Source organism: Sus scrofa, chromosome 7 (assembly GCF_054392235.1).
Source record: "Sus scrofa isolate SSC_HxYL_T2T_F1_AM1 chromosome 7, Sscrofa_HxYL_maternal_Yorkshire_Landrace_v2.0, whole genome shotgun sequence".
In the NCBI taxonomy this organism is placed as follows: Eukaryota; Metazoa; Chordata; class Mammalia; order Artiodactyla; family Suidae; genus Sus; species Sus scrofa.
In genome coordinates, this window is record NC_139389.1 from 16,370,883 (window position 1) to 16,397,440 (window position 26,558).

Sequence of the window (26,558 nt, forward strand, 5' to 3'; positions counted from 1 at the left end):
TCCAACCCAGATTCCTATGGAGACTTTGCTTTGCGCTGGGGCCCACTGCATGTGAAAGTCTGTGTGCGCCTTTTAAGAATGGAGTCTCTGTTTGCCCCAGTTCTGTGGAGCTCTTGGGCACAAGCACCACTGTCCTTCAATTCCTAATGCTCTGGTAGCTCTTTCTCCCAGTGACAGATCCCCACCCATGGGAGTTTGATGCAGGCCTCAGAACCCTCACTCCTATAGGTGAGTCTCTGTGATACAGTTACTTTCCAGTCTGTGGGGCTTCCTGCCCGGGAGGTATGGGGTTGTTTATATCACATAATCTCCCCTCCTCCCTCTTGACTGCCCTCCTCTTTGTCTTCTGGAGTAGGATATCTTTTTGAAAGCTTCCGGTCCATTTGATTGAAGATTGCTCAGTATTTGGTTGTAAATTTTGTTGTTTTTAGGAGAGCAGTTGAGCTGCAGTCCTTCTATTCCTCCATCTTAATCCCATATCCCATTATTATTTTGTCTTTGCTTTTTTAAGTTTATTTAAAAAACAGCAAATGCTGAGATGATCAGTTCTTAATAGGAGAGCTCCATGTGAAGACACCAGATAGAAATACCATTTTGTTGATCTGGTTAGACATTCTTTGGCCCTTGTCCATAAAATAGTCACCATCTATATTTTAAGCAGCCTTCATACATGAACCCTTAAATTAAAAATGACTTTATATTAAAATAGATACTATTTCTACAATAGTTGCTACCAGGGCTCCTCAAAACATGCACACACAAACCTACACGTGGCTGTGTGCACATGTGCCCCCCTCACATACTTACCTGTCTATTCAGGCTGTCTTAGCCAGCTCAGAGCTTAGGGTTGCTTATTGCAATCGTTCTTGGTATACCTGGACCCTGCACACCATTTATAAATCATTTCCATTCCAATCCAAAGCTCCAGCATACTTATAGAAATATAACCCATTGTGGGCTACCTATAAAGTATCTGATCTTTTTTGTTTGTTTGTTTTCTTCCTTCCTTTTTTTTTTTTGAGGGGGACGCCCCACAGCCTATGGAGTTCCCAGGCCAGGGATCAGATCCCACCCACAGCTGTGACCTAATCATATGGAGTTCCTGGGCCAAAGATCAGATATAATCCAAGGTTGCAAACTAAGCCGCAGCTGCAACAATGTCGGATCCTTAACCCACTGTGCCGGGCGGTGGATTGAACTGACGTCCCAGCACTCCCAAGATGCTACTGATCCCATTGCCCCACAGCAGGAGTTCCCCAAAGTTTATTCTTTTTTTTTTTTCTTTTTCTTTTTCTTTTTTTGTTCTTTTTAGGGCCGCACCTGTGGCATATGGAGGTACCCAGGTGAGGGGTCGAATCAGAGCTACAGCTGCCGGCCTATGCCACAGCCACAGCAATGTCAGATCCAAGTTGAGCCTGGGACCTACACCACAGCTCAGGGCAATGCTGGATCCTTAACCCACTGAATGAGGCCAGGGATCAGACCTGTGTCCTAATGGATGCTAGTCAGGTTTGTTTCCACTGAGCCATGATGAGAACTCCCCAAAGGTTATTCTTAACCAACAGTGCTGTGTTAGAAGAGAGATAGAAGGAAAAATCAAACAGAAAGTCTGTACTTTGTCTCTTTGGGCTACATTAATCTATGTTAAGTCAGATTCTTTTAGTTGAAGAAATGCAGGCTTCAAATGAGGAGCAAGTTTATTTTTATTTTGTGTTCTAGTGCCTACCATTATAAAGTTGCAAAGTCTATAGGATAAAGCTGAAGATAATTACTAGTGGGAAATCTTATTTTGAGAGCCAAAGGGGAAAAAAACCACCAAATTTATCCTACTCATTTGCTATTAACATTTTAATTTGAAAATTGTTGTACTGTAATAGGGCAACGCTTCATCTAGTGCAGTATCCTGTTTATAATAGCAGGCCACCCTGAGTGTTTCCAGCAGAAACTGCACTACCCTCTCTGGCCCTGGGGCATGTTTGCTGGGAACCCCTTTCCAGTTTTTTTTTTTTTTTTTTTGCAAATCAGTACAAGTTATCTCTTCTTCACTGACTAGTTAAGGAAACTACCTTGTTGTAAAGGTACTCTCTTTAATGATAAGTTCTCATTAATGTGTATGAAAATGTGTTTCCACGTTTCATACGCATTATGAATACTCTCCAAGAAAGAAGAAGAATGTTAGGTAATTTATATGTTGAGTGCTAACATAGAAGCATAAATTAGATTATCTTATTTTATTTTCACAATAGCCCCGTAGCCCTCTGAGGTGGATATTACCACTGTCTCCATTCTACAGATGAGAAAACCAAGGCACAGAGATTGAGAGTAAAAGTTCATTTCACAAATTATTTGTTAAGATTGCTATTTGTTTGTTTGTTCATTTGTTTTACCACAGTATGCATGTTGAAAGTTGGCTAAAGCTGAGTGCTGACCCTTTAGAAGATAGACGTTTCCGTATATATATTTTTCTTCCTCACACTGTTCATGAATTCAAGTGTGCAGAACCTGAAAGGAGAACCATTGCAGGAGCCCAGCATGTCTCGTATAGAGTGGGTGGTGATGAAAGTTGCCTCACCTCCCACATCCATATACACAGAAGGTGCGGAGTAAGGAGGTAAAGAGCCTTCTGGCAAAATACCCAGCCAAGAAATGTAACCATTTTGTGAAGGAGATCTTCACATAATGTGTTAGCCAGTTATTTTACAGCTAAGAAATTCTTGAACTTCACTTCCAATTTAGTAATCTATATACAGCAAAGTGTCTGTCTATAAATTCCTGGAAGAAAAGGTCGATAAAGGCTACCCATATGTACTATCTGTTGGTTATTTGAAGTTCTTAGTCGGAAGAATTTTTCATTGTATTTTATTTTGATAGGCAACAGATAGATTTATTAAGATAGGATGTTTGTGAGAGAGACAGGCAGACAGGCAAAGAAACTTTGCCCCGAGGATTAGGTGGGCTACATTTTTATAATTCAAGGAAAGTGGGGATGGGAAAAGACCGCCTTCTTCCTCACTCAGAAGGATTTCTTAAACCAACTGTGGTGCTACCGGGAAGATGAGTAGTTTGAGTTTGTCACTCTTCCACTTTGGTAAAAGTTCTGGTATTCAGAGTGGGAAGAAAAGGAACAAAGGGCATGGATGGTACATATGCAAAACCAACCCCGAATAGCTAAGAAGTGACTATACAGAATTGAGTGGCTCTTTAACTCCATAAGATCCCTCCAAATATTGTTCTAAGGATGGAATGAAGATAACAGATGTGAAAATGTGGTACTTTCAAAACTAAAACTCATTGGACACATGCAAGTTATTAAAGAGCGGTTCCTTTTTTGGTATTTTTTATCTCTGTTAGACTCCTTCCATTCTCTCCTCCCCCCCTTTCCCCTCCCCCTCTTTTTCCCTTCTCTCTCCCCCCCCCCCATTGACGGGCTATAAATTAATCACTTTTTTTTTCTTTTTGCTCACCTAAATTGTTTCATTACCATAGTTTCCTTTTTATTCTTTTTCTTATATACTTTGTATCCTTGGAAGAAGCTGGAACAGTCTCTGGGTTTCTTAATTTATTTCACTCAAATTTTTTCTCTTTAGCTTTGCAAGACAGATTCTTCTTCCTGCTCTTCCCTGATTTCTCTTCTTTTATACTCTGCAGTTTAAAGGTAGATAGCAGTAGGTGACCAGCGGTGAACTGGTTGGCTTTATTGGCTGATACTATGCCTTTTGCATCATAGATATTCAAAAATAAGTATTTGCTAACTAGCCAAAAAAGAAGCAGGTGAGCTATAGATTTCTTTTTCTCCTTTAGTATTTTTTTTTAAGTGTTGACGTGCCCTAAATTTGAGAACTTCATTCAAGTACATAGGATTACACAGCTTTGGCTATTTGCCTTAAATATTGCTGTTTCTCTTGCTAATGTAACGGGGCAACTGCTTTGAGGCAAAGGAGGAATGGTGTTTGATTTTGAAGTACTCAAAAAACCTTTTTAGTCTTTAGGCATTTCTTGAGGTTATCTCTGTTTTGTCACCTAAGAGAAACAAGGACCATGAGGAGATAACTCTTATGTGAAATCCTCTGAAAGTCACGGTAAATTCCCAGATGTCATCCTAGAGTGATGCTAACTGATATTCACTCTGGAAGCCTGGATGATTGGTCTGTTTTCAGCCATGTCTCTTTGCTTGCACTTGAGAGGGCTGATCTGAGGGAAACTGTTGCTTGATTTGTTAAAATGATTAATGTTTTCTCCTTCCATCTTTTTAAAGGAAATGGCAAAAATCCTTAACCATCCCCGAGTCTATGCTTTTCTGCACATACCCGTCCAGTCTGCCTCTGACACTGTGCTCATGGATATGAAAAGGGAGTACTGCGTGGCTGACTTCAAAAGAGTAGTGGATTTTCTGAAAGACAAGTAAGTCTGTTAGCACTTAAGAAAATAACCATTTCTCTTTTCTTGTAAAAGCATGTGGCAAAAATGTGCTTATGGCAGGCACAATTAAAGGTACCAGAGAGAGGCGAGACTTTCGACGCTTTCCAAGCCTTTAAGTTTTCCTTCGACATCCTTGATGTGGTTTCTTCTTTCCCCTCAGTTTATATCCACCTGTGCATCACCCACCATTAATTCGTGTAAGGTTGCCAGTCTTTCTAAGGTCATGTGCATGGTGTCGTTTCTATACCTGACCTAGGAGATGAAAACGGCTTCCGTTTGCTGTGCTTAAATCTCCTTTAATGTTGCTTTTTGAAGTCGTCGGCTGGTTTTGACATAGCGATAGGTCAAATCATGTCACTACAAAAGAGATAGTTTTCTACAACATAACAATTTTGAAGAATATCAGGGAATGGCTTTGCTTTTACAATACTTATCCCTATAGTATTCTAGAAGGATTGAGATTTATAAGGTTTTGGGATTCTGGTTTTTTTTTTGTTTTTTTTAAACTTCAGATTGCCATTGACCAAAATTAAGGCATATTTACACAATCTCCGACATAAATGATCATTTCGTTTCCACAGAAAACACTTGCAGCCTGTAATTATATTCTTCAAAATCCTACTTCTCATCATCACCAAACATTGAATGCCTTCTGTGATTATACAAGGCAGGAAATAGTGCCGGCCAAGGTCAGATAATATGTTCTCAAGTCCAGGGCACTGTTCTCCCCTGTGGGGATATGTCATTTATCTTGGCATATTTGTGGCATGGGTCTTCCTACGTTCCATAATTTTTTCCCATAATTTTTTTCCTCTGTTGTTTTTCTCAATTAAAATACAACACTTTATTTCCATCTTCTTGGACCTTTGTACCAAGTCCTACGTGGATGTGATTGCTTTATACAAATTGTAAGCAATTATTTTTTCCACCTTCCGTTAGTCGCTTCTCCTGACTACATGTAAAGCTTAAAAAAAAAATCTTTTTCTTCTTCTATTTACTTTCTCCTTCCGTCTTCATCTTCCCTTTATGTGTCTAATTTTTTCTTCACCTCTAGGCATTTCTTGATTATCCTGACCACCAGAAATAAAGACATTTAGTGTGCATTCAAGCAGATTTAGCTAATTGTTAAGAGTATTCAAATCAGTGAATAGAAAGTATATTTATTCTAGGACTTCATAATTATAATCATTAAGTGTATACAACTTTCAAAGTAGAAAACGGAATAATGCTGGATCTCTATGATCTCTAGTACTTCCTGATCATGAGCAGAACGGAGGGCAAGGCTAGAGAATAAAGATTTCTATCGTAAATGTCTGTTGCTAGCCTGTATCTCTCCTTTGCATTTATTCGAGCTTATTATAGGTAAATTCGTCTTGTGTAAGGGAGTCTTTTTGAGCTTGCTGGTGCTGGTGAATGGCATGTTTTCAGACTTGCAGATAAATTGTTACATCTCTGAAATGCCTGGCCTCTTGCTTAGGAGAGCAGTAACAAATCATGCATAGTCCATACCTGTTGCACAAGATTTGGCCGAGTGTAGACATGCATTCTGTTATGCAGAATAGACTAGAATACTTTCCAAATAGTTATTTGCATCAGTGTGATTCAGCGAGGTGAAGGAATCAGCACTGCTCTTTGCCTCCGTTTGGGTGAGTGCTGACTCAGTTGTTGTTTGGGGTATGGCTGTGGCTACCTAACTGGGTAGCAATTTCCCAACAAGTTCTAGCCTTTTATGTTACTCCAGAGATGGACCTTTTAAATCTGTTGCATCTTGAACAGTTTCAACAGCATCCGTAAGCTAAATAAGGGTCCAAGGATGACCACATTAAAAGTATTAGGATTTCGTGCTAAGCTCATTATTCCTTCTTCAGATTCTGAATTACCCCCGAGGCATCCACATAGCTTTTCTAGAACTACGCCACCTGTCTGGAAATCTCCAGAACCAAGCACTCTCCCCCAGAGATCTCCAGTATTTCCAGCACTGGAAATATCAGAGATCTTGGAGGAGGAACTTCGAGATGCCTGGAGAAGACACCACATCCCACCCATCCATCTACAATCTCAGTTTCAAGTGTTACAAATCACTGGAATTGGAGAGTATGAGTCTAGCCAGTTAGCATCTCCAGGTGACTTTTATTTTTATTTTTTGCCTTTTTAGGACTCCACCACGGCATATGGGAAGTTCCCAGGCTAGAGGTTGAATTGGTGCTGTAGCCGCCAGCCTACGTCACAGCCACTGCAGCATGGGATCCGAGCCACATCTGCAACCTATACCACAGTTCATGGCAATGCCGGATCCTTATCCCACTGAGTGGGGCCGGGGATCAATCCTGTGTCCTCATGAATACTCGTCAGGTTCATGACCACTGAGCCACAACTGGAGCTCCCTCCAGGTGACTTTAAAAAATTAACTCCACACTGTGTATGCTTTTAGATACCTTACCAGAACCAAAAAGTTGTATGTTTTGTTCAGCTGATCATGTCACATAGGAAGATAGAATAGCCTCCCTCTTGTGAGGACTTTGTAATCTAACTTTACTCTTTAATGGAAAAGTGTCCCTCTCCTCTCCGGGAAATCCATCCATCCAGAGAGGAATTTCCAACTATGATGGACATTTAGAAATAAACATTTCAGGCAGACTTCTGCTCTGACATTTGCTTATTTTTCCCTATGAAAACTAGCACAGCTTTATGCCAAATAGATTAATACTTATTGGAAGCACCTAAGTTTCAAGGGTTGCTATAGAACCACTAGTCTAGATAACTGATCCAGCACAAAATTATTTTGTCCAATGCTCATTAAAATTTGATTCAATATTGTTATTCTTAGAAAGAGGATCTAAGAGGAGTTCCCATCCCATCATGGCTCAGCAGTAACAAACCCAACTAGTGTCCATGAGGACGAGGGTTTGATCCCGGGCCACACTCAGTGGGTTGGGGGTCCAGCATTGCCATGAGCTGTAGTGTAGGTCACAGATGCCGCTCAGATCTGCTGTGGCTGTGGCTGTGGCTGTGGTGTAGGCTGGCAGTTGTAGCTCCAATTGGACCCCTAGCCTGGGAGCTTCCATATGCCTCGGCTGTGACCTATAAAGCAAAAACAAGAGAAAGGGGGTCTGAGATTAACCACATTGCCCTGTTTTATGCCTACCACTAACAGTCATACAATGACTGTCACTTAAAATGGTGTGTCTGCCGCTCTCTTTTTTTTTAGCTTCTGTGTAAATATGGCCCTTTTCATTTGCATCCTGTTTCCGCTAAAGCCTTTGAAGCCTTTTTTTGTAATGAGAGCCTCGCTTATTTATTTTTTTTTCTCCAGCAGAAAGAGGCTTCTTGAATATTTGTGTTATGAATTAGGGACAAGGCATTTCCTAATCTGTGTCCTCAAAAAATCCAATCTTTAAAGCAACCTACAGCATTTGAACTGAAATCCACACCATGAGATTTTACCTGAAGCTGTGGGCTTTTAAACTACTGATTCAGCGGTATTTGTGGTGCCGTGTTTCTCAAACAGCGGAGGTGAAATCCTTTTAATTAATTTTCTTTATAGTTGAAATTGGCCCATGTTTTAGCTGGGAGCAGGAGAAGTTTACGTACGAGCCAACTTGAAGCTGATTCATTATTCTCTTCAGTTGGTTGAAAGTTGGCAGTTACTATCATAACAGCAGCTGGATTGAAGATAACCTAGTAGTGTTGGCACATGTTGAGGCATATGGGAATTTATTAAATCATGCAACCTTTGCAAAGAAAAGTGTCTAAATTACTTAATATACTAATTTAAAACAGCTGGTCATGAGCAGACAATCATATGACTGGAATTATTCTATTTAGATTTATTAATCCAGTTGGAAAATATAACTAAGTAATTTGATGTTTTTATTTACATGGATACGATGATTTCTTGAATATGTAGTAGGATTTATAGGGATATGGAAGAAAACTCCATAGAACAAAGCAAGAGACACAATTCTGATTTTTGATTTGTGTTTTTATAATTTTTAATAAAATTCTCATAAATTTTTTTACTTTCATTACCTGTCACTTTATTGGCTTCTCTGTTGTCTTTTAAATATAATACTAGGGTTTTTTTAAAGTATAAAACTCGAATCACTTATTTTTATTTTCTCGTGTGTTTTTTGGGGGGGTGTTATGCCCATAGACTATGGAAACTACTGGGCCGGGGATCAAACCCACACCACAGCAGTGACCACATTGGGTTCTTAACCTGCTGAGCCACCAGGTCACTCCCTTTTTTTTTCCTGTCATTTTAAAGAATTACTTCCCTGTAAGAGGGTTTTTCACTGTGATGTCTGAGGAGGGACGCAGGACCTTGGGGCCTTGGAGTTAATTGGGTCCCCTCCATCAAGCAGCATTAAATCTGCATAATCATTCCCTGGCATAGACCATATATTTACATATAGTTTTTTAAATGACAACATGCAGAGTTCTTCTCTTAAGTATATCTTCTAATGCTACGTTAAAGAACCACTTCTCAAATTCGCACATGGATGTATTAAAGGAATATGTGAGACTGTCCTATTGATAGATACATTTTAAGAAATGACATGGTTTATGAATGGAAAGACCTAACTGTGTGTACAGATTATTTTGTTAGAAATCCAGTGGCCTTTTGGTGTATGTTAATTGGAACTTAAACTTGGAAGACAGGACTCATCTCCCTCACTGAGTAAATAAAATATGAATGAATTCATGAGCTTTTTGTTTTTATTTGCAAGTTATATGAGTCTAAAGTAAGTCACACCAAACGGTAGCATCTTTGCCTTGACTTTTGAGTCCATGGTATTATCTGTCTCAGTTTACTGTTATCATTTGTCCATGGGCTGTCGTCCAGAGAGAAGTATCTGGATTAATTTGTCTTGTTTCTCATAGAATACCAACCCCTTTAGCCTGGGATGTCCCCTACGTTAACTCTACCCTGAGATTTACCAGGGAAATGCCACAACCAGTAACCAGTGAGCACTCAGAGTAAAGGGGAATCTGTGAGTGGGGATGACAAACTAGAAGGGAAGTGGCGGCTCTGCAGAGAAAGTTCTGTCCTGTGAACTCTCCATTGTAACCTCAGACAGTGAAGGGGCACAAGGGAACGAAGCCAGCATCCCTTCTCTGAGTCACAGAGTTATCTCATACTGTCCAGCCGGTCCTGTGACCTCCCTTTCCAGTCTGTCTGCAGAAAAGCGATGCTCACTCATTAGCATCCGGAGTTCTTTTTCTTCCTTTTGTTAGTCCCAATTGTCCATGTGTCCATTCTGGAGCACAGTCTGATAAAGGACAAATTATTACTAAGCTTATATTCTTTTCTGTTTTTTTATTTGTTTGTTTGTTTGTTTTCTATCCAGTTTTATTCCCAGTGGCTTGGAAACATAAGTAGCAACATTTGTCAGACTAGAAGAAAAGAAAACTGCAAAAAAAGAAATAAATAAAGAAAAAAGAACTATTCAGCAAGGATTCAGTAATTAAATTTTCTTCCAGATGCATTCCCAGATGTGTTTCTATTCGCTGAATAACCACCTCCAAAATAATTTAGGCAAAGCACTTCCAAGATGTTTTCTGGCTCTATTTCATCATTTTTAATATCTTTAACTACGTTGTTATTTTGGGAGTCCCTGAGGTGTTGTTCATGCTTTTATCTCTTGTCAGATTTCTTTCGGAGATAGCGAAGTCCCGTTCTCTTCCTTTTTCTCCCTTTCTGCTTTTAATTTTTTTCAAGAGAATGAGTACATGTAATTGGAACAGTTATCAAATAGAATAACATTTACTTTCTCCTTTTTCAACGTGGTATTATATTTATATTTGGAAGATTTTGACGTCATGTGCTAAATACTGTATTATTTGGGGATTACCCCAAATTTGATTCCATGAGTTGAAGGTAATTACATTTTCTATTGATTTAGCCTTCTATTTTTTTCCTAACCTGGTCAAGTGAGAAATCTCATCATCCCTAATCTCTTTCCACCTGCTTGTATAATGCAATTGTGTTATTCTTCTTAGAAACTGAGAAGCTACCTTCCCTTCATCCTTTGTATGTTTTCTCTACCTCAACATTTTGTTGTAAACATGAGTCGCATATGTATAAAGTCGTATACTAATAGTAAGCATTTTTCCTTTTAGAGTGGTGTTTTTATTCCACAGGGCTCACATATTGTCTTGATGTTATCACAAAAGTCTAGACAAGTGTGTAGGATAGGTATTTTTTATCTGTACTTTATAGAGTGAAGGTCAGAGTTCCCGTCATGGCTCAGTGGTTAACAAACCCTACTAGTATCCATGAGGACGTGAGTTCGATCCCTGGCCCTGCTCAGTGGGTTAAGGATCCAGCATTGCCATGAGCTGTGGTGTAGGTCACAGACGTGGCTCAGACCCCCAGTTGCTGTAGGCTGTAGCATAGGCCAGCAGCTAACAGCTCTGATTAGACCCATACCCTGGGAACCCCCATATGCCATGGTTGCAGCCCAAAAAAGGCAAAAGACAAAAAAAAAAAAGGCTCATTGAAATTCCATAGTGACTTAATATGTAATAGGATAGATCCCAATTTCAATTTCTACTGGATAACAATCTACATTCTAATAGTAAATGCTAATTTAATATTCACTTTTTCATTTATCTGTTTTGTGCCCAGCACTATAATAAACGGAACAATAACAGCACCAATAATAATACTTAACATGCTACTAGTAGTAAAACCAATAAATAATATTTTTGAGTTTTACTTTTGTGCCAGGTCCTGCTATGAGGACATTGCATATATTAGCTTATTTAATCCCGAAAGCTGTAGGATGTTAAGTAAGTTTCCCACAGTTATGCAGTTAATGATAGAACCTCAATCAAAACTCAGGCCATGTCACTCCTGAACCAGTACCCAACCATTCCGCTATCTTGTTTTTTTTCTAATCTAAGGCATGCTGCTCTAGGGGTGGAGACAGTAAGGTGGACCCAACACATACTGAGAAGATAAAATTTACAGTGTATGCTTAGGAGGGAAGATGAGGAAGGTAGGACTGAGTGTCAAGGATGACTTCTTGGTATCTTATCTTAAGACCTAGTAGTTAACCCAGATAGGGTAATGAGAAGAATTGGGGTGGAAAAGATAACAGCTGTGGTTTTAGATGTATTGAATCTGAAATGCCTCTGTAGAACATCGGGAAAAGCTCCTAGGCTGTAGAAAACATGGGTCACACACCCAGGAGGGCGATGGGGGTCTAGAGGTTAATGCTTGGCAGCCATCAGCATTTGAGTGGTAGAGTGGGTGTGAGCTCATCCAGAAGAAAGGAAGGAAAAGGCCAACAACAGAAGTGTAGGCAACACCGGTACTTGAGTGATGGGAAAGGAAAAAGGATCCTTGACAGAGGTTGAAAAGGCACCATCAGGCCAGTATAGGAGGAGGGCCAGAAAGAAATAACATCATGGAAGCCAAGGGATGTTACAGTTTTTGGAAAATGAACATGGCAGGGGTCAAATGTCAACTAGAGTTGCCTCCTGTAAGCAGATATGGGGCTGGGTACTCTAGATTACATGGGCAGGGGGTGGGGCGGGGAGTATTGTTACATTACATTCTTTGCCAAATACTTTCAGTGTTCAAAAGCTCCTGAGATGTAGTCATGGCTGATACAGGAACAGGTCTTCCTCGTTCTTCGTGGACGGCCACATCCTCGATTCCACACAGTGCGGGGCTTGTCCTCCAGGACCCCCATATTAGACACCTTGTACACAACATCCAGGGGCACAAGAGCAAGAAACAAGGATAATAGGTGTTTGTTGGAGAATGGCCCTTACTCTGGAACAATAAGATTGAGGCTTCGAGTAAGTATTTCTCAGTCTGCTTTAATTAAAGTTCTCCTTTCATAGGCAGGAAGATCCCCTGATGTTTGTAGAGAAACTGATATATTCCCTTTAGTGGAACGTAATACTCTTCTTTTTTAGAGATTCTGTGTTCTGTGAACCCCTGCTGGCTAATAGCTAATCATAATTATTAGGCAGTATTTATTGAGCTTATAATACATTGAAAGTGATGTTCTAATTACTTTACATGGGTTAACTGATTTAATTTTCACAGAGGCACACACTAGATAGGAAATATCATTACCCCCATTGTACAGGTGAGGAAATTAAGGCACATGGTTAAGTGACTTGCCCCAAGTTATTGTGCTCGTAACTAGCAGATTGAGATTCAGACCCCCGTCTGTCATCCTCCAAACTTTATTCATTGCCTTCGTGGCATCTAGCTTTTCCAGATAGGATAATTTTTATAAACATTAGGGATGATAGTAATTTTCCAATTACAAAGTTTCCTGTTAAATAGAAATGTTTAAGTTATATAGTATCTTCTCTTAAAAATTTAATACATCTTTCTATAGTCAGTATTACCTCTTTTTTTTTAATTCCTCAACCAGGTGGAGGGGTTAGGGGGTGATAAGCTGCGTTTGAATGTGACCACATGGAGTGGCTTACCTGTAAACTGTAAACTGCACTTCTTTATGAAGTATGTATCAAGAGGATAAAATGCTGGACTACTGGTTACGTGTTGCAGAGCTCTCATCTGTGTAACCTGCTGTGTTTCAGACACTAAGTCCTCATTTCTATCTTCTGTTTATCTTTTCCCCAGAGCCAAGTCTACTAAATATCCAGCCCAAACTCCTGCTCATAAATGGCCTCAATTCTTTTTTTATTACTCAATAAAATTTTATTATATTTACAGTTGTACATTGATCATCACAACCAAAGTTAATGGCATTTCCATCCCAAACCCCGAGCACATCCCCCAGTCCTCCAGCCTATCTCCTTTGGAAGCCATAAGCTTTTCAAAGTCTGTGAGTCAGCATCTGATCTGCAAAGAAGTTCATTGTGTCCTTTTTTTAGATTGCACATGTAAATGATCGCGTATGATGTTGGTGTCTCACTGTCTGATTAACTTCACTTACCATGATAATTTCTAGGTCCATCTATGTTGCTGCAAATGCCGTTATTTCTTTTCTTTTAATGGCTGAGTAATATCCCATTGTGTATATGTACCACATCTTCTTGATCCACTCCTCTGTCAATGGACATTTCGATTGTTTCCATGTCTTGGCTATTGTATATAGTGCTGCAATGAACACTGTAGTACATGTATCTTTTCGAGTCGTGTTTTTCTCTGGATAGATGCCCAGGAGTAGGATTGCTGGTTCAAATGGTAATTCTATTTTTAGTTTTCTGAGGAATCTCCATGCTGTTTTCCACAGTGGTTACACCAATTTACATTCCCACCAACAGTGTAATAGAGTTCCCTTTTCTCCACAGCCTCAATTCTTAACACCAATCTTTTCCTCACTTGCTGGCGCATAAGGAGAGAGAACCAGTTATTGGTCACTCTTGCCTCCCTGTACTCATCCTTATCATCATCCTCTGATGAACATTTTCTGAGTCATTGTTATTATGTCTAGCGCCTTATATTCTTTTCAAAAACAATAAGGAATTAAAAGAGCATGTGTAGTGCATGGAGCATTGTTCTGTTTGACTTTGCATACTATCTGAAAGATACCAAAACTAAATCAGCAGCAAACAGTGGGGACAAGATAGGGGAATGTAACCTATAATTGTTTATAAAGTTTGAATCTCAGATTATTAAAATCTAACCAATTTAAATCATCAATGTGAATTAATATTAATTTCAGAGGAGCCAAAGTCTTGCGGTTTTTCAGCAAATATTACTTGGTTATAGAATATATGTTAGGTACTTGTTAGGTGTAGAATATCAAGAATAAAACTTTATAAACTATCTTCTAGGGACTGACATTTTTAAATGGGTAATATTATCTTAGTACTTAGAGCTACAGTTTTTGCTAAGTATTAGTAAAACCTCCATATTAATTATGGTAAGGCAGATGGGGATGACTGTAAATGTTAGGTTTGAGTTTGTCTGTGATATAATAAAACCTACTACTATAGAGAAAGGCTTTAACTAGATTACACACACTTGCACACTTATGTATATGAAAGTTGCGTTCAGTTTGTCTGCAAGTGACCGAAAAAAGTAATGGCATAAAGAAAGTAGAAATTTATTTCTCAGTCATGTAAATGAAGTCCAGCACTAGGCAATAGAGCTTTATAAGGCTTCAGCATATCAGGGATGCAGGCAGGATACAGCTTTCATCTCATGGTCCAAGATGGCTGCATGAGCTCCAGCCATCAAATTTACATTCTAATCTGTAGGAAGGTGAGGGGCAAAGAAGAATATTTGTTTCTTCCCTTTACTTTTTGAAAGTCACACATGTCACTTTGATTATACCCAGTTCGTCCGAACCTAGCCACGTGTCTGCACTTAGCAAAAAGGCTAGGCAATGTAGTCTTATTTTGAGTGGCCTTATTCCCATTCCAAAACTAAGGTGTCTGTTGAAAATAGGAGGAGGTGAGATAGTAGAGAATAGCAAGTAGTCTGTGCCTCGCTCTCTCCTATTTGACCAGTCTAATTGCCACATCCAGAACTTAACCTTTTGTCTGAGAATAACACAGCCCCACTCCTAGTCACCCTGTCTGTCATGTTGTACCACAGTCTGTGGCTGATGCTCTCTCCTTTTCAGCGGCCCAGGTGTGGCTTTCTATGGACTGATGGCCAAAAGGAAACCCAAATGCCCCATTGAAAATTGAGTAAAAATAAGGTAATTGTAACTTTTAACATTCTTGTTTGAAAAATGGGAGAATGTGAAACACATATCAGCTGCCATTCAGTGGGCATTAACACATCTTGCCTGGTAGAAATCATGATGAAGATTTTCTGCCCTCGCCCCGAGGGACATTCTGTAGTTACCTTGTCTGATGAGCTCTGATCTCCCTCCGTGAGAGGAACCCCCCAGCTGATGGACCTTCATCCATGGCCACATTGGAAAGGCATTAATTAGGGAGTACGATCTTCTGGTTGGGTTCTGATACTTCCTTCTGGTGCTGATTGGAGACATGGAGATCGCTTTAAGGGTTGTACTGTCACATGCCATGCAAACCCTCCTGGTGTATCTTTGGCAACCAAATTCCCTCAAATTTAGTATGCTTTCAGTCCCTTTGCTTTTGTCAATTCCATGAACAGGTGTAGTCAAAATATACTCTTGTCTGAACATAGTTTGACACCTGAAGACGCTTCTATGTATTGACCTCTAGCCTCTCTTTATCTCCTGCCTCTGAACTTAGCGGTCACTTCCTTTCAGACCATCCAAAACACTCTTAATCCCATCACTGCCAGAAAACTGGTCCAGTGTATATGGTGTGTCACCAGTCTTGTCTCCTGTGGTATTGAAGCCAGTGCTTGTAATTGCTTTGCTTGGCTTTTGTAAACCTGCAAACCTCTAAATCACAGGATTCTCTGTCCAATTAGACTTTAATTCACAGAGAGATTTTCTTAGGAAAGCTAAGAAATCTCAGCTTGCACCTGGCCAGCCCTAGGCTGAGTTCCTTGTTGCTAAGAACAGCAAGAAGGAGCCAGCTAGTATTTAAAGTTCTGAATCACTTGTAACACTTCTACCGCTACAGACGTAGTTAACACTAGGTCTATCTTCCAAGGTTCAGCAGATGACAATTTGGCTGAATATTTTGCCAACATATAGTATTAATTAGCTTTCCAGCCTGCAATATGAGTCCTTCCTACATCCTGCCCAACTAAACTAATGCCATTTTTTTGGCTTCTGTTACATGTACCATTCTGGTTTAGATATGACTGGATTGGGTTGTGATTGACCAAAAACATAAAGTAATTATCTCAAAGGTGAAAGATGTATATTAACCCTCTCATATTAAAAAAAAAAAAAAAAAGGCAAAAATAGGAGGTGGTAACCTTGTGCCAGTGGGATGGTCCACAGTGGCAAAAAGATCCAGGATTCTCTCTTACGGCTCAGCTGTCCTCAGCGTGAGTTTCTGCATCATGGTCCATGATGACTGCTTAAAATCTGTCCATCAAGTCTGCATTCCAGCCAACAAAAAGGAGAAAGAATTGAAGAAGCATCTACCCCTCCTTGCCTTAAATATCACTTTCTTTGAAGTTGTACAGGTCACTTCCACTCATATCTCATTGACTAGGATGTGGCCATCCCTAGCCAAAAGGCAGATGGGAAATAATAATTTCTTCTAGGCATCTCTGTGTCTCACTAATAATCTATTTCTGTGGAAGATTCAGGGAATGGATATGGAGGGGTCATCAACAGTCTCTGCCACTACATCTACTTTGTTGTTGTTGTTGTTGTTGTTGTTGTTGTTGTTGTTGTTGTTGTTATTGTTGCTATTTCTTGGGCCGCTCCCGCGGCATATGGAGGTTCCCAGGCTAGGGGTTGAATCGGAGCTGTAGCCACCGGCCTACGCCAGAGCCACAGCAACGCGGGATCCGAGCCGCGTCTGCAACCTACACCACAGCTCACGGCAACGCCGGATCCTTAACCCACTGAGCAAGGGCAGGGACCGAACCCGCAACCTCATGGTTCCTAGTCGGATTCGTTAACCACTGCGCCACGACGGGAACTCCTACATCTACTTTTTAAAAGTTCGCAACTTGGATGGAACTAGAGACTCTCATCCTGAGTGAAATAAGTCAGAAAGAAAAAGACAAATACCATATGATATTACTTATATCTGGAATCTAATATGCAGCACAAAGGAACCTTTCCACAGAAAAGAAAATCATGGACTTGGAGAATAGACTTGTGGTTGACAAGGGGGAAGGGGAGGGAGTAGGAGGGACTGGGAGCTTGGGGTAAATAGATGCAGAATGTTGGCTTTGGGACGGATTAGCAATGGGATCCTGCTGTGTAGCACTGGGAACTCTGTCTAGTCAATTATGATGGAACACATAATGTGAGAAAAATGTATACGTATATGTGTAACTGGGTCACCATGCTGTACAGTAGAAAAAAAAAATATATGTAAATAAATGATTAAAAAAAAGAAAGAAAATTGACAGAACACTGTAAACCAGCTTTAATGGAAAAAATAAAGTAAATGTAAAAATAAATTAAATAAATAAATACATGAAAGTTCTCAAAAAAAAAAAAAAAAAGGAAAAGAAAAAAACCAGTTAACCAATTTGGAGTTCCCATTGTGGCTCAGTGATAACGAACCCAAGTATTAAGGATCTGGTGATGCCATGAGCTGTGGTGTAGGTCACAGACTTGGCTCAGATCCTGCATTGCTGTGGCTGTGGCATAGACCAGCAGCTGCAGTTCCAGTTCAACCTCTAGCCTGGGCACTTCCATTTGCCACGGATGTGGCCCTAAAAAGCAAAAAAAAAAAAAAAAAGTTAACATGTTACTTGATAACTGCCGCTAAAAAGAATTTGTAATCATAATTCTAAGCACCTAGTCCTGTCCCCCCCCCACACACACACACCTTAGAAATCATACCTGGTTTTGCACATAAGCCGGTAGATATTCTTTACTTTTTATTGTTGCTGGTGGGGATAGTCATTTCTCTCTGTGTGTCTTTGTAAATGTTCATATACTGAAACCACCTCAAATTAATATTTTGGCATATTATCAATTATCTGTTTTGAGTGATTATCAGAAAATGCCATCTAACGCTTAAGGACATTTAACTTCTAGGGTTTTTTTTTTTTTTTCCTTTCTAATATCAAACAAAAATCAGTGTCATCTCAAGTTTTTCTTGTCCTAGATGTCATTTTGGTCTGTATTAGCAATTGCCTCAGCCTCATGGTGATTCCATTCTTCTGGTTTCTCTACCTGCTAGGGTTTTCCTTTCTACCCACTGTGCTGTCACATTAGATCAAAAAGTTGATGCAGAATCTTAGGTATATTTCTTCTGCTACCATCTCCAATTCAAGATGCCAGTACACTGGAGTTGGCATTCTGCCAGAATCACTATTTTCCTGTTAGAACAAAAGAGATGGAGAGGGGAAAAATCACATTTTTCGTTCCTTTTCTCTCTCCCCCCCCTTTAAAAAAATTTTTTTTTAATTTTAGGGCCGCACCTGTGGCATATGGAAACTCCCAGGTTAAGGGTCCAATCAGAGATACAGCCACTGGCCTACGCCATAGCAACAGCAACTCAGAATCTGAGCCATGCCTGCGACCTACACCACAACTCTTGGCAACCTGGGGTCCTTAACCCACTGAGCAACGCCAGAAATCAAACCCGCATCCTCATGGATCCTAGTTGGGTTCAGTAACTGCTGAGCCACGAAGGCAACTCCCGCACATTTCTCTTTGCAAGCTTATTTCCACCATGGCATGTCCTCCCCTTCGTGTGGGGTTCTCTGCATGATGTGCTTTTGCTTTTATTTATCTTAGGTGTCTTAAATTCTTAAAAGAATTTCCTCCTTTTAAACTACTTTATTTTGATCAATGAAGTCAGTGGTTTCTTATGAATAGCCTTTAAAGTGAACAGATTTCTCTTAATTATTATTTAGGGCAATTTTTTTTTGTCTAACCATAGACTAAAATAGAACAAAGCATCAAATGCCTTTTACTAAATAGTGTTTTAGTTCAATTGTCCAATAATTACTTTTTTGTATCCTTTTTCCTAATTTATTGTGATTCAATTTTTAAATTGTCTATCCTTGGAAAAAAATATTACTCTTTTGAGTTTTTCCTTGAAAAAATTTATTTCATTGTATAGTTTGTACTAAATCTTATCAACTATTATAATTGGGTTTTGTTCTCTTTTCTCCCTTTGAAATAATTTATGCTTTCAACAATCAGGATATAATTAAATTTTTAAAATTTTAATGATAAAATTTAATTTATTTGTCTCCTTATGTCAAAATTCATCTTAATGTTTATAGTGTAATCCCTGAATTTTTCTTACATTGATAAAAAAACTAAATTTAATAGGAAATTCTTTACAATGTTAAAAATCCAGGTACATTGGAAGCTTTAAAAAGCACTACTTATTTAATTTTAACACTGTTGTTGGTTTTTGTTTTTTGTTTTTGTTTTTTTTTTTTTTTGTCTTTTTAGAGCCACACCCGTGACATATGGAGTTTCCCAAGCTAGGGGTCAAATAAGAGCTATAGCTGCCTGCCTACACCACAGCCACAGCAACGCGGGATCAGAGCCACATCTTCAACCTATACCACAGCTCACAGCAACACTGGATTGAACCCTTATCCTCATGGATGCTGGTTGGATTCATTTCCAATGAGCCATGACAGGAACTCCTTAATTTTAACACATTTTAAAGCAATATTTTCATGCATAAAAGATGTGTATTTTCCTTTTCTATAGACCAAAATAAATCTTTATTTTTCCCCAAATAAAAAAACAGAAATATACAAATAGAAAAACAGCATTTGCATTAAAAATATTTACTCCTGGGAGTTTCCATTGTGGCTCAGTGGAAATGAACCCAGCTAGAATCCATGAGGATCCAGGTTTGATCCTTGGCCTCCCTCAGTGGGGAAGGATCCAGACTTGCTGTGAGCTGTGGTGTAGGTCATAGATGTAGCTTGGATCCAGCATTGCTGTGGTTGTGGTGTAGGCTGGCAGCTGCAGCTCTGATTCAACCCCTAGGGTGGGGACTTCCATAGGCTGCCAGTGCAGCCCTAAAAAGACAAAAAAATATTTACCCTTAGAGTCATGACTTTTTGTATATATATATTACATTCATTGACTAATTATATTATTTACTAATACTGATCGAGCACTTAAAAGTGTCCCAGTCTCTATTCAAATTGGTTTATATATATGAACTTATTTAATTCTTACCACAACCCCAGGTATTATTGATAGTCGCATTTTTAGAGATGAGGAAACTGAAGCACAGAGAGCTTGAAGTTAGAGATAGTAGGTGATGGAGTAAACTTTGAACCCTGGTTGCCTAGTACCGAGCCAGTGCGTTTTAACTATTGTGCTCTGCTATCACATACGCCATGCTCTAAATAGGTATTGCTAAAAAGTTGGCTCATAAACTAATGCCTGTTTGCAAACTCTTTGTCATCAATGTACAGGATTACTACTGAAATTGAAAGTAATCACTTAGATTTTTCCAGTAATTTAACATTCCCAAGACATCAGATTTGTGGTGTATTTTTTAGTAATTCACTTCAGTTGAGTTTTAGGAATGTACCAGTCTATAATGAATTAGAAGGAAAACTGGTTATTCCCCACATGTAGTTCAAGAACTGCTCTGAATACCTTTTATGGATGTTAGCTTTTGTGGGTGTTTTTTTTTTTTTTTTTTTTTTAGGGCCGCACCTGTAGCATAGGGGTCCAATTGGAGCTACAGCTGATAGCCTAGGCCACAGCCACAGCAATGCCAGATCCAAGCAACGTCTGCAACCTACACCACAGCTCCCAGCAACGTTGGATCCTTAACCCACTGAGCGAGGCCAGGGATCAAACCCTCAGCTTCATGGTTCCTAGTTGGATTCATTTCTGCTGCACCACAATGGGAACTCCTATGTCGATGTAGGAGAATCAATAATCTCAGAATAACCCTGCAAGTTTATGGTGCTATTCCCGAGTTTTAAGTTGAGAAACTTAAGATCAGAGAAGGTATGTATGTGACAGATTTGTAATTCAAAGCCTGCACTTTATTCTATTAAAAGCTATAATCTCCTGTCCCTGGCGACAGTCATATTGGAATGTATTCATATATTTGTTAGAGAATTTCAAGATATTTTTTCTTTTTATCTTTTTTTTTTTTTTTTTTTTTGTCTTTTTGCTATTTCTTTGGCCCACTCCCGCGGCATATGGAGGTTCCCAGGCTAGGGGTCGAATCAGAGCTGTAGCCACTGGCCTATGCCAGAGCCACAGCAACGCGGGATCCGAGCCGCGTCTGCAACCTACACCACAGCTCACGGCAACGCCGGATCATTAACCCACTGAGCAGGGGCAGGGACCGAACCCGCAACCTCATGGTTCCTAGTTGGATTCGCCAACCACTGCGCCACGATGGGAACTCCTCAAGATATTTTTTCTTTTTGTCAGTTATCTTCATAAAAGAGAACTTATATTGAATAGCTAAGAATGTTTTTAAAACCTCATAAGTCTTGTGAGTTCCCTGGTGGTCTAATGCTTAGGATTCAGCACTTTCCCCACTGTAGCCTGGGTTCAGTCCCAAGTCTGGGAACTGAGATTCCCACATCAAGCTGCTGCAAGCCATGGCCAAAATTATATTATAAGGATTATATTTTAAGGATCCTTGAAACCTAAAGAGAATAATTCAGACTGATCCTTTGTTAAGATTTTTTTTTTGGGGGGGGGTGCTGTGCTCACTGCATGCAGAAATTCCCAGGGCAGGGATCAAACCTGAGCCACAGCAGTAACCAGAGCCAAAGTAATGACAATGCTGGGTCCTTAACCCACTGAGCCATCAGGGATCTCACAGGCCTTGTATTTTTTAAAGTCAGAAATCTTCCTTAGCTCCTTATTGCCTTCAGTCCAAGAAACAGTAACAGTAGCAATTCATACCACCTACCACTTACAGATTTGTACTGCCAGGAATTGTGCTAAGTATTTTACATGCATAATCTCCTTATAGTTTATCTCCATTATAGTACTTAACACATTGTTCTGTGTTTGTGCATGTGTTTTCCTCCCATCCCGTATAGCTTCATGAGTCTTTTCATGTCTGTATCTGCAGCAGAAGCTACTATAGTACCTAAAACATAAGCCCATTATGTCCTTGTCGAATGAAGGATGTCTGTTGTTGTTGTCATAGTCCTCACTTGTGTTGTAGGATGTGGAGATTTCAGAATCTTGTAGTAGAAAAGCCTATAGGAAGGACAGCAAAGATTTTGCCGGCTTGGGCAGAGTACTTGTCTTAGGTCAAGGGAGCTATAATCCAGCACAGGCACCTCATCAGGTCCTTCAAACTGCATCATCACCTCAATGCAGCAGGACCCGGCAGGAAGGTGAAAATGACTGCCTTCATGTTTTGATTCATTGCATACAGCCTGCTACTAGCATCCTCACACTGACATGCACCCATATTGTAAGGCAAAATAATTGTATCCTATAGAAAATAGCCTTGGAAAGTCAGTTCCCTTCCTAGCTCTGCTTTGTCTAATTCTTCACTGCTGACTCCATTCACTGAAAGACAGTGATTTCGTTATTGTAATTGTTAAGAGAGCTTGCTCTTCCGGGCTCTTTTATATTTCTTAAATGCCCAACCTTCACACAGCATGGTATCCAGTGTTTAGCAGCAAAGGCTGTTCTTCTTAATTCCCTTTCTTGGGTGTTTAATTTAAAATATATAAAATTTAATTCAAGTCCTCCATTCTGAGATGTTTTAAAGGGTGTAAACTGAAATTATGAACATTTTTGGGTCAGGTTACCAATAGGAATTTGACATTTGTATGAATATGAATAATATCAAGAGTTACAAAAGCTAATATAGCATTGCAAGGGCTATCAAGCTCTATGGCTTGAGGCCATAAATTGATTGCCAGCAGGGGTCAAACAGGCGTTTCTGCTTTCTCTGTACAATCTCCCTTGGGTAAACCATCTCAGTATTTGGTGTACTAGCAGCAAGGGCAGAGTGAATTTACACTTTCTTCAAACAAATTGCTAGAATATTCACTGCTTAATATAGGTGTGGATTAGTAGGATTTTTTATTTAGAGAGCTAAACATGGAGCCCAGAATTATTTCTCTAGAAATAATATCAAGCCACTGGAAATAAATCCAATAATGTAGTCAAGTATATGCACATAGGGTCTATTTGGTCCACACTGGATGTTCAAGACAGGGGTTTTAAATTTAGGGTTTTTACTTATAAGAGCTGCTGAGGAAAAAAAAAAAAAAAGAAAGAAGCACTGATTGCTGATGAACTAATTTGGTGCTAATTACCTATAACAAAATGCTAAAACCAAAGTTGGTCCCCAAAGTATAAATACGTGTATGTTGCAGTTTTTGCTTATGTCTGTTTCATATCACCTCAATGGAATGTGTTCTTACAAAAATGTTTTTAAAATATTGAAATAAGCTTCTAAGCGATAGAAATTATTTCGAGATATAAAATAGAAGGATTATCTAGCCTTTTGCAAATATTATGACATTAGCTGCTTTTGCTAAAGATGAACTCTTAGGTCAAGCAAACTTTTAATGGCCTAAAATTGAATTAATAGAGGCATATACATTATTATTTTGTGTCTAGTCATTGCTTTTTGTTATTCGGTAATATTTTGGTAATATTTTTCTTTGCGAAGGTAGGGAGAACTGTTTTTTTCTCCATTCCCTCCCAGATTATTTAAATGAAGGTATATTCATATATAAACTAGGTGTGTTTTCTTAGTAGTGGCAAAAGGGAGGTTGTGCCTTTCCTACCTTATCTCTTTTACTTTGCTATCTGTCCTGTGCCTCATTTGTTAGGTGTTGTTTGGTTTCTATTTTTAACTGATTGGTTTCTTTTGGCCTCCTCATTGAGCTGTTCATTCCTTTTCTCTTTCTTTCTTAGTTTTAAGAGAAACTATTTCTACAGGTGCCCATTTGTTACAAATACTCCAAATGTATTTTTTTTCCTAATTAAGATCCCACCTTGTATTCTTTCTACTGCTATGTCAGGTGCTGTGTACAGAATTAAGAGTTTCTAAAGGGGTTTTATTTTTCATTAAAAATAGACTGGAGGCTTGATGGCATAACTATTAATGGTTTAGGCTCTGATTAGATATATGAAACTTAAATAATACCTTTTCCAGACGCCTTAGAAGTCACTCGGCTGTAACAGTAACCTGTGGTTCAGGTGCTGTACGTGACTAACTGCTGTCTTGTGCGCTGTGCCTTATGGTGATGTTTAAAAGTTTTTTCCTTAATGAATTGGATGTGCATAGGAACTGTCATCCATATAGCAATATTCAAAATGTAACCTATTTAAGCCTTTCGTTCAAAATGTCTCATATGCTGGTAGGCCACTAGGAGATGCTAAATAACAATGTGGCCCTTTAATTTACTTACCTCAACTAGCACTGAGGAAAGAATCTTAAAAGTTGCTTCTAGCTTTTTTTTTTTTTTTTTTTTTAACCACTTAACCTTTTTAAAAAAGCATTTTATTTATTCACGGGCCCTTTTCTCTTTCCTTCTTTATTTTCCACCCCACAAATATTTTATCTCCAAAGTAAAAATGCTTTATTAACACCAATATCCTAAATGATATTGTTTAGAAGTTTTAGAAGCTATGGTGCAAACCTCATTAGAAACAAATAATTCTTTCTCTTTTTCTTTCAGTCTTTACTCCCCAAAAAGAAAAAGTGAAAAGACATGAAGGGACAAGATATGTAGGTTTTGCCAGTTTAGTTAAAATGATCATGAACATGTGGAATGAGTAGGCAGCTTAGAAATCAGAGTCTGGGAGTTCCTGTCATGGCTCAGCAGTTAACAAACCTGACTAGCATCCCTAAGGATGCAGGTTCGATTCCCTGGCCTCGCTCAGTGGGTTAAGGATCCAGCATTGCCATGAGCTTTGGTGTAGGTTGCAGACACGGTTCGGATCCCGAGTTGCTGTGGCTGTGGTGTAGGCCAGCGGCTACAGCTCCTATTTCATCCCTTGCCTGGGAACTTCTATATGCTGTTGGTGCAGCCCTGAAAAAAAAAAAAAAAAAAAAGGTCAGACTAAAAAATGTATAAGTTGGGTGTATTGGGGATAGCCCTACATCTTCAACTAATTTTGGCTGTTTTGACAGAAAGGGACTCTAGCAAATTCATGGGTATTATGATGTTAAAAAAAAAAAAAAAAAAAAAAAAAAGCCAAAGAAAAAAGATGCTAAACTTAAGTATGTTGTGAACCTAGCCACTTTGGTAGAGATATTCACTTGCAGTGCTGTCATAATTTTATTCTTAGCAAGAACTTTTGTACAGGAATAGTCAGATCAAAATATGGGAGCACACCCATAGGGTCAGATAAACTAGATTTAAGTCCTGACTGTCTTTGTAATATTGACCAAATTACTTAACCTCTTTGACCTTGGTTTTCTTATCAGTAAAATGAAGATAAGTCCTTTTCTTTAAGGTTGTGAGACTTAAGATAATGTGCACTAAGATAGACTTAAGACAGTTCTTGGTATTCACTCATTAAATGACTGCTGATGCTTTTTCTAATAATAATAAAAGCAGCACAACAGAACAGTCATCCAATGATACCTAACAAAATAACAAAAGAAGTACAACCACAGCAGAAGAGTCATGAAGTGATACCTAAAAAATAAAAACAGTTGATACAGTCTATGTAGAAGCCAATGCACGTGACCAGTGCAATCTAAGATACACAGAAAATCAGTACAGAAGAAGAAAAATACATTGAAAATATTTTTGTTTTTACTTCTATAAATTTTTAGAAAATGTCCCTCTGTGTTGAAAGTGTAGTTGGCAGACGTTGTCCAAAAGGTTGAGAAAACAGGGTGAATATGCAACAGCTACATGTTAATTAAAGTCTACTAATGTCTCCAAGAACGATTCTGTCAATTGGGGTCTTTTTTTTTTGGACCAGAGTTCTCATCACCCTTTCAAGACCTTTCTTCCTTTCTTCACTCCGCACTCTGTTTCAACCCCCAGTAGCACTAGTCTCTAAACCTTTCTTTCCTCTTCATTGTAAACCTTTGCTTTCCTGGAACACTTAAGAGTCCTTGTCACTGGTAGTTAATTTTGTATGTTGTCAATCCTGTTGAAGTGTTGTTGGTTGATATTGCCTGGAAACTTCTTTCCTAAATAAAATTTGCATTTGGCTGGGTCTTTCCTTACTTAAACAAGGAGAAATAACAGAGAATAGGTTAGGAACTCTGCAGAACCTATATGCAAGATATTTTTGTTCAGAAGGAAATTTCAGCACCTGCTGCCCCTGAGCAGAAGCTAGCTGCTTTTTTATAATGGACCCACCCATTTTAGAAAAGCTGCTAGTACATGGAGTAGTACAGACTCCCAGTACTGCCTCCCCCTTTTCAGCCCCCCAGATACAGAATTTAGTTGCATTTAAAGCAGAATTAGCTCTCTCATCTTTGGGTGGTGTAAAACATTATCTTATCCCATTATTTGTTTCAAAATAAATACATAAAATATTGTCGTGAGTAGTTCCACAGGTTTGTGTCTAGCCGGGGAATGCATTCTGAGCAGTATTCAGAGGGGGTCAATTATCTGCCAGACTCTCATGGCCTGGCTGCTGCCCAGAGTCCTGGGAGATATAATCAGTTTCAGTTAATCCCAAACAATGGATTGTGGCGGGAACTCGGGT

General features: G+C 39.1%; 1 protein-coding gene and 1 long non-coding RNA gene across 51 annotated transcripts in view; one reads left to right on the top strand and one right to left on the bottom strand.

The window, feature by feature from the left end:
* The window catches only part of CDKAL1 (CDK5 regulatory subunit associated protein 1 like 1), a 951,913-nt gene that overhangs the window by 429,397 nt on the left and 495,958 nt on the right, over positions 1–26,558 (top strand). For all 50 annotated transcript variants that reach the window (XR_014809698.1, XR_014809711.1, XR_014809714.1 and 47 more), the window contains one exon: positions 4,256–4,401. Coding sequence is in view for 34 of the 50 variants with exons in the window: in XM_005665623.4 (XP_005665680.2) it covers positions 4,256–4,401 (146 nt within the window). In the remaining 16 variants the exon portion in view is untranslated. The remainder of the gene's footprint in view (positions 1–4,255; positions 4,402–26,558) is intronic.
* LOC146401219 (uncharacterized) overlaps positions 21,023–26,558 on the bottom strand; it is a 31,985-nt gene continuing 26,449 nt past the window's right edge. Inside the window, exons 3-4 of the long non-coding RNA XR_014809732.1 lie at positions 21,657–24,753; positions 21,023–21,192 (exon numbers count right to left, since the gene is read on the bottom strand). This is a non-coding gene — a long non-coding RNA (uncharacterized LOC146401219). The remainder of the gene's footprint in view (positions 21,193–21,656; positions 24,754–26,558) is intronic.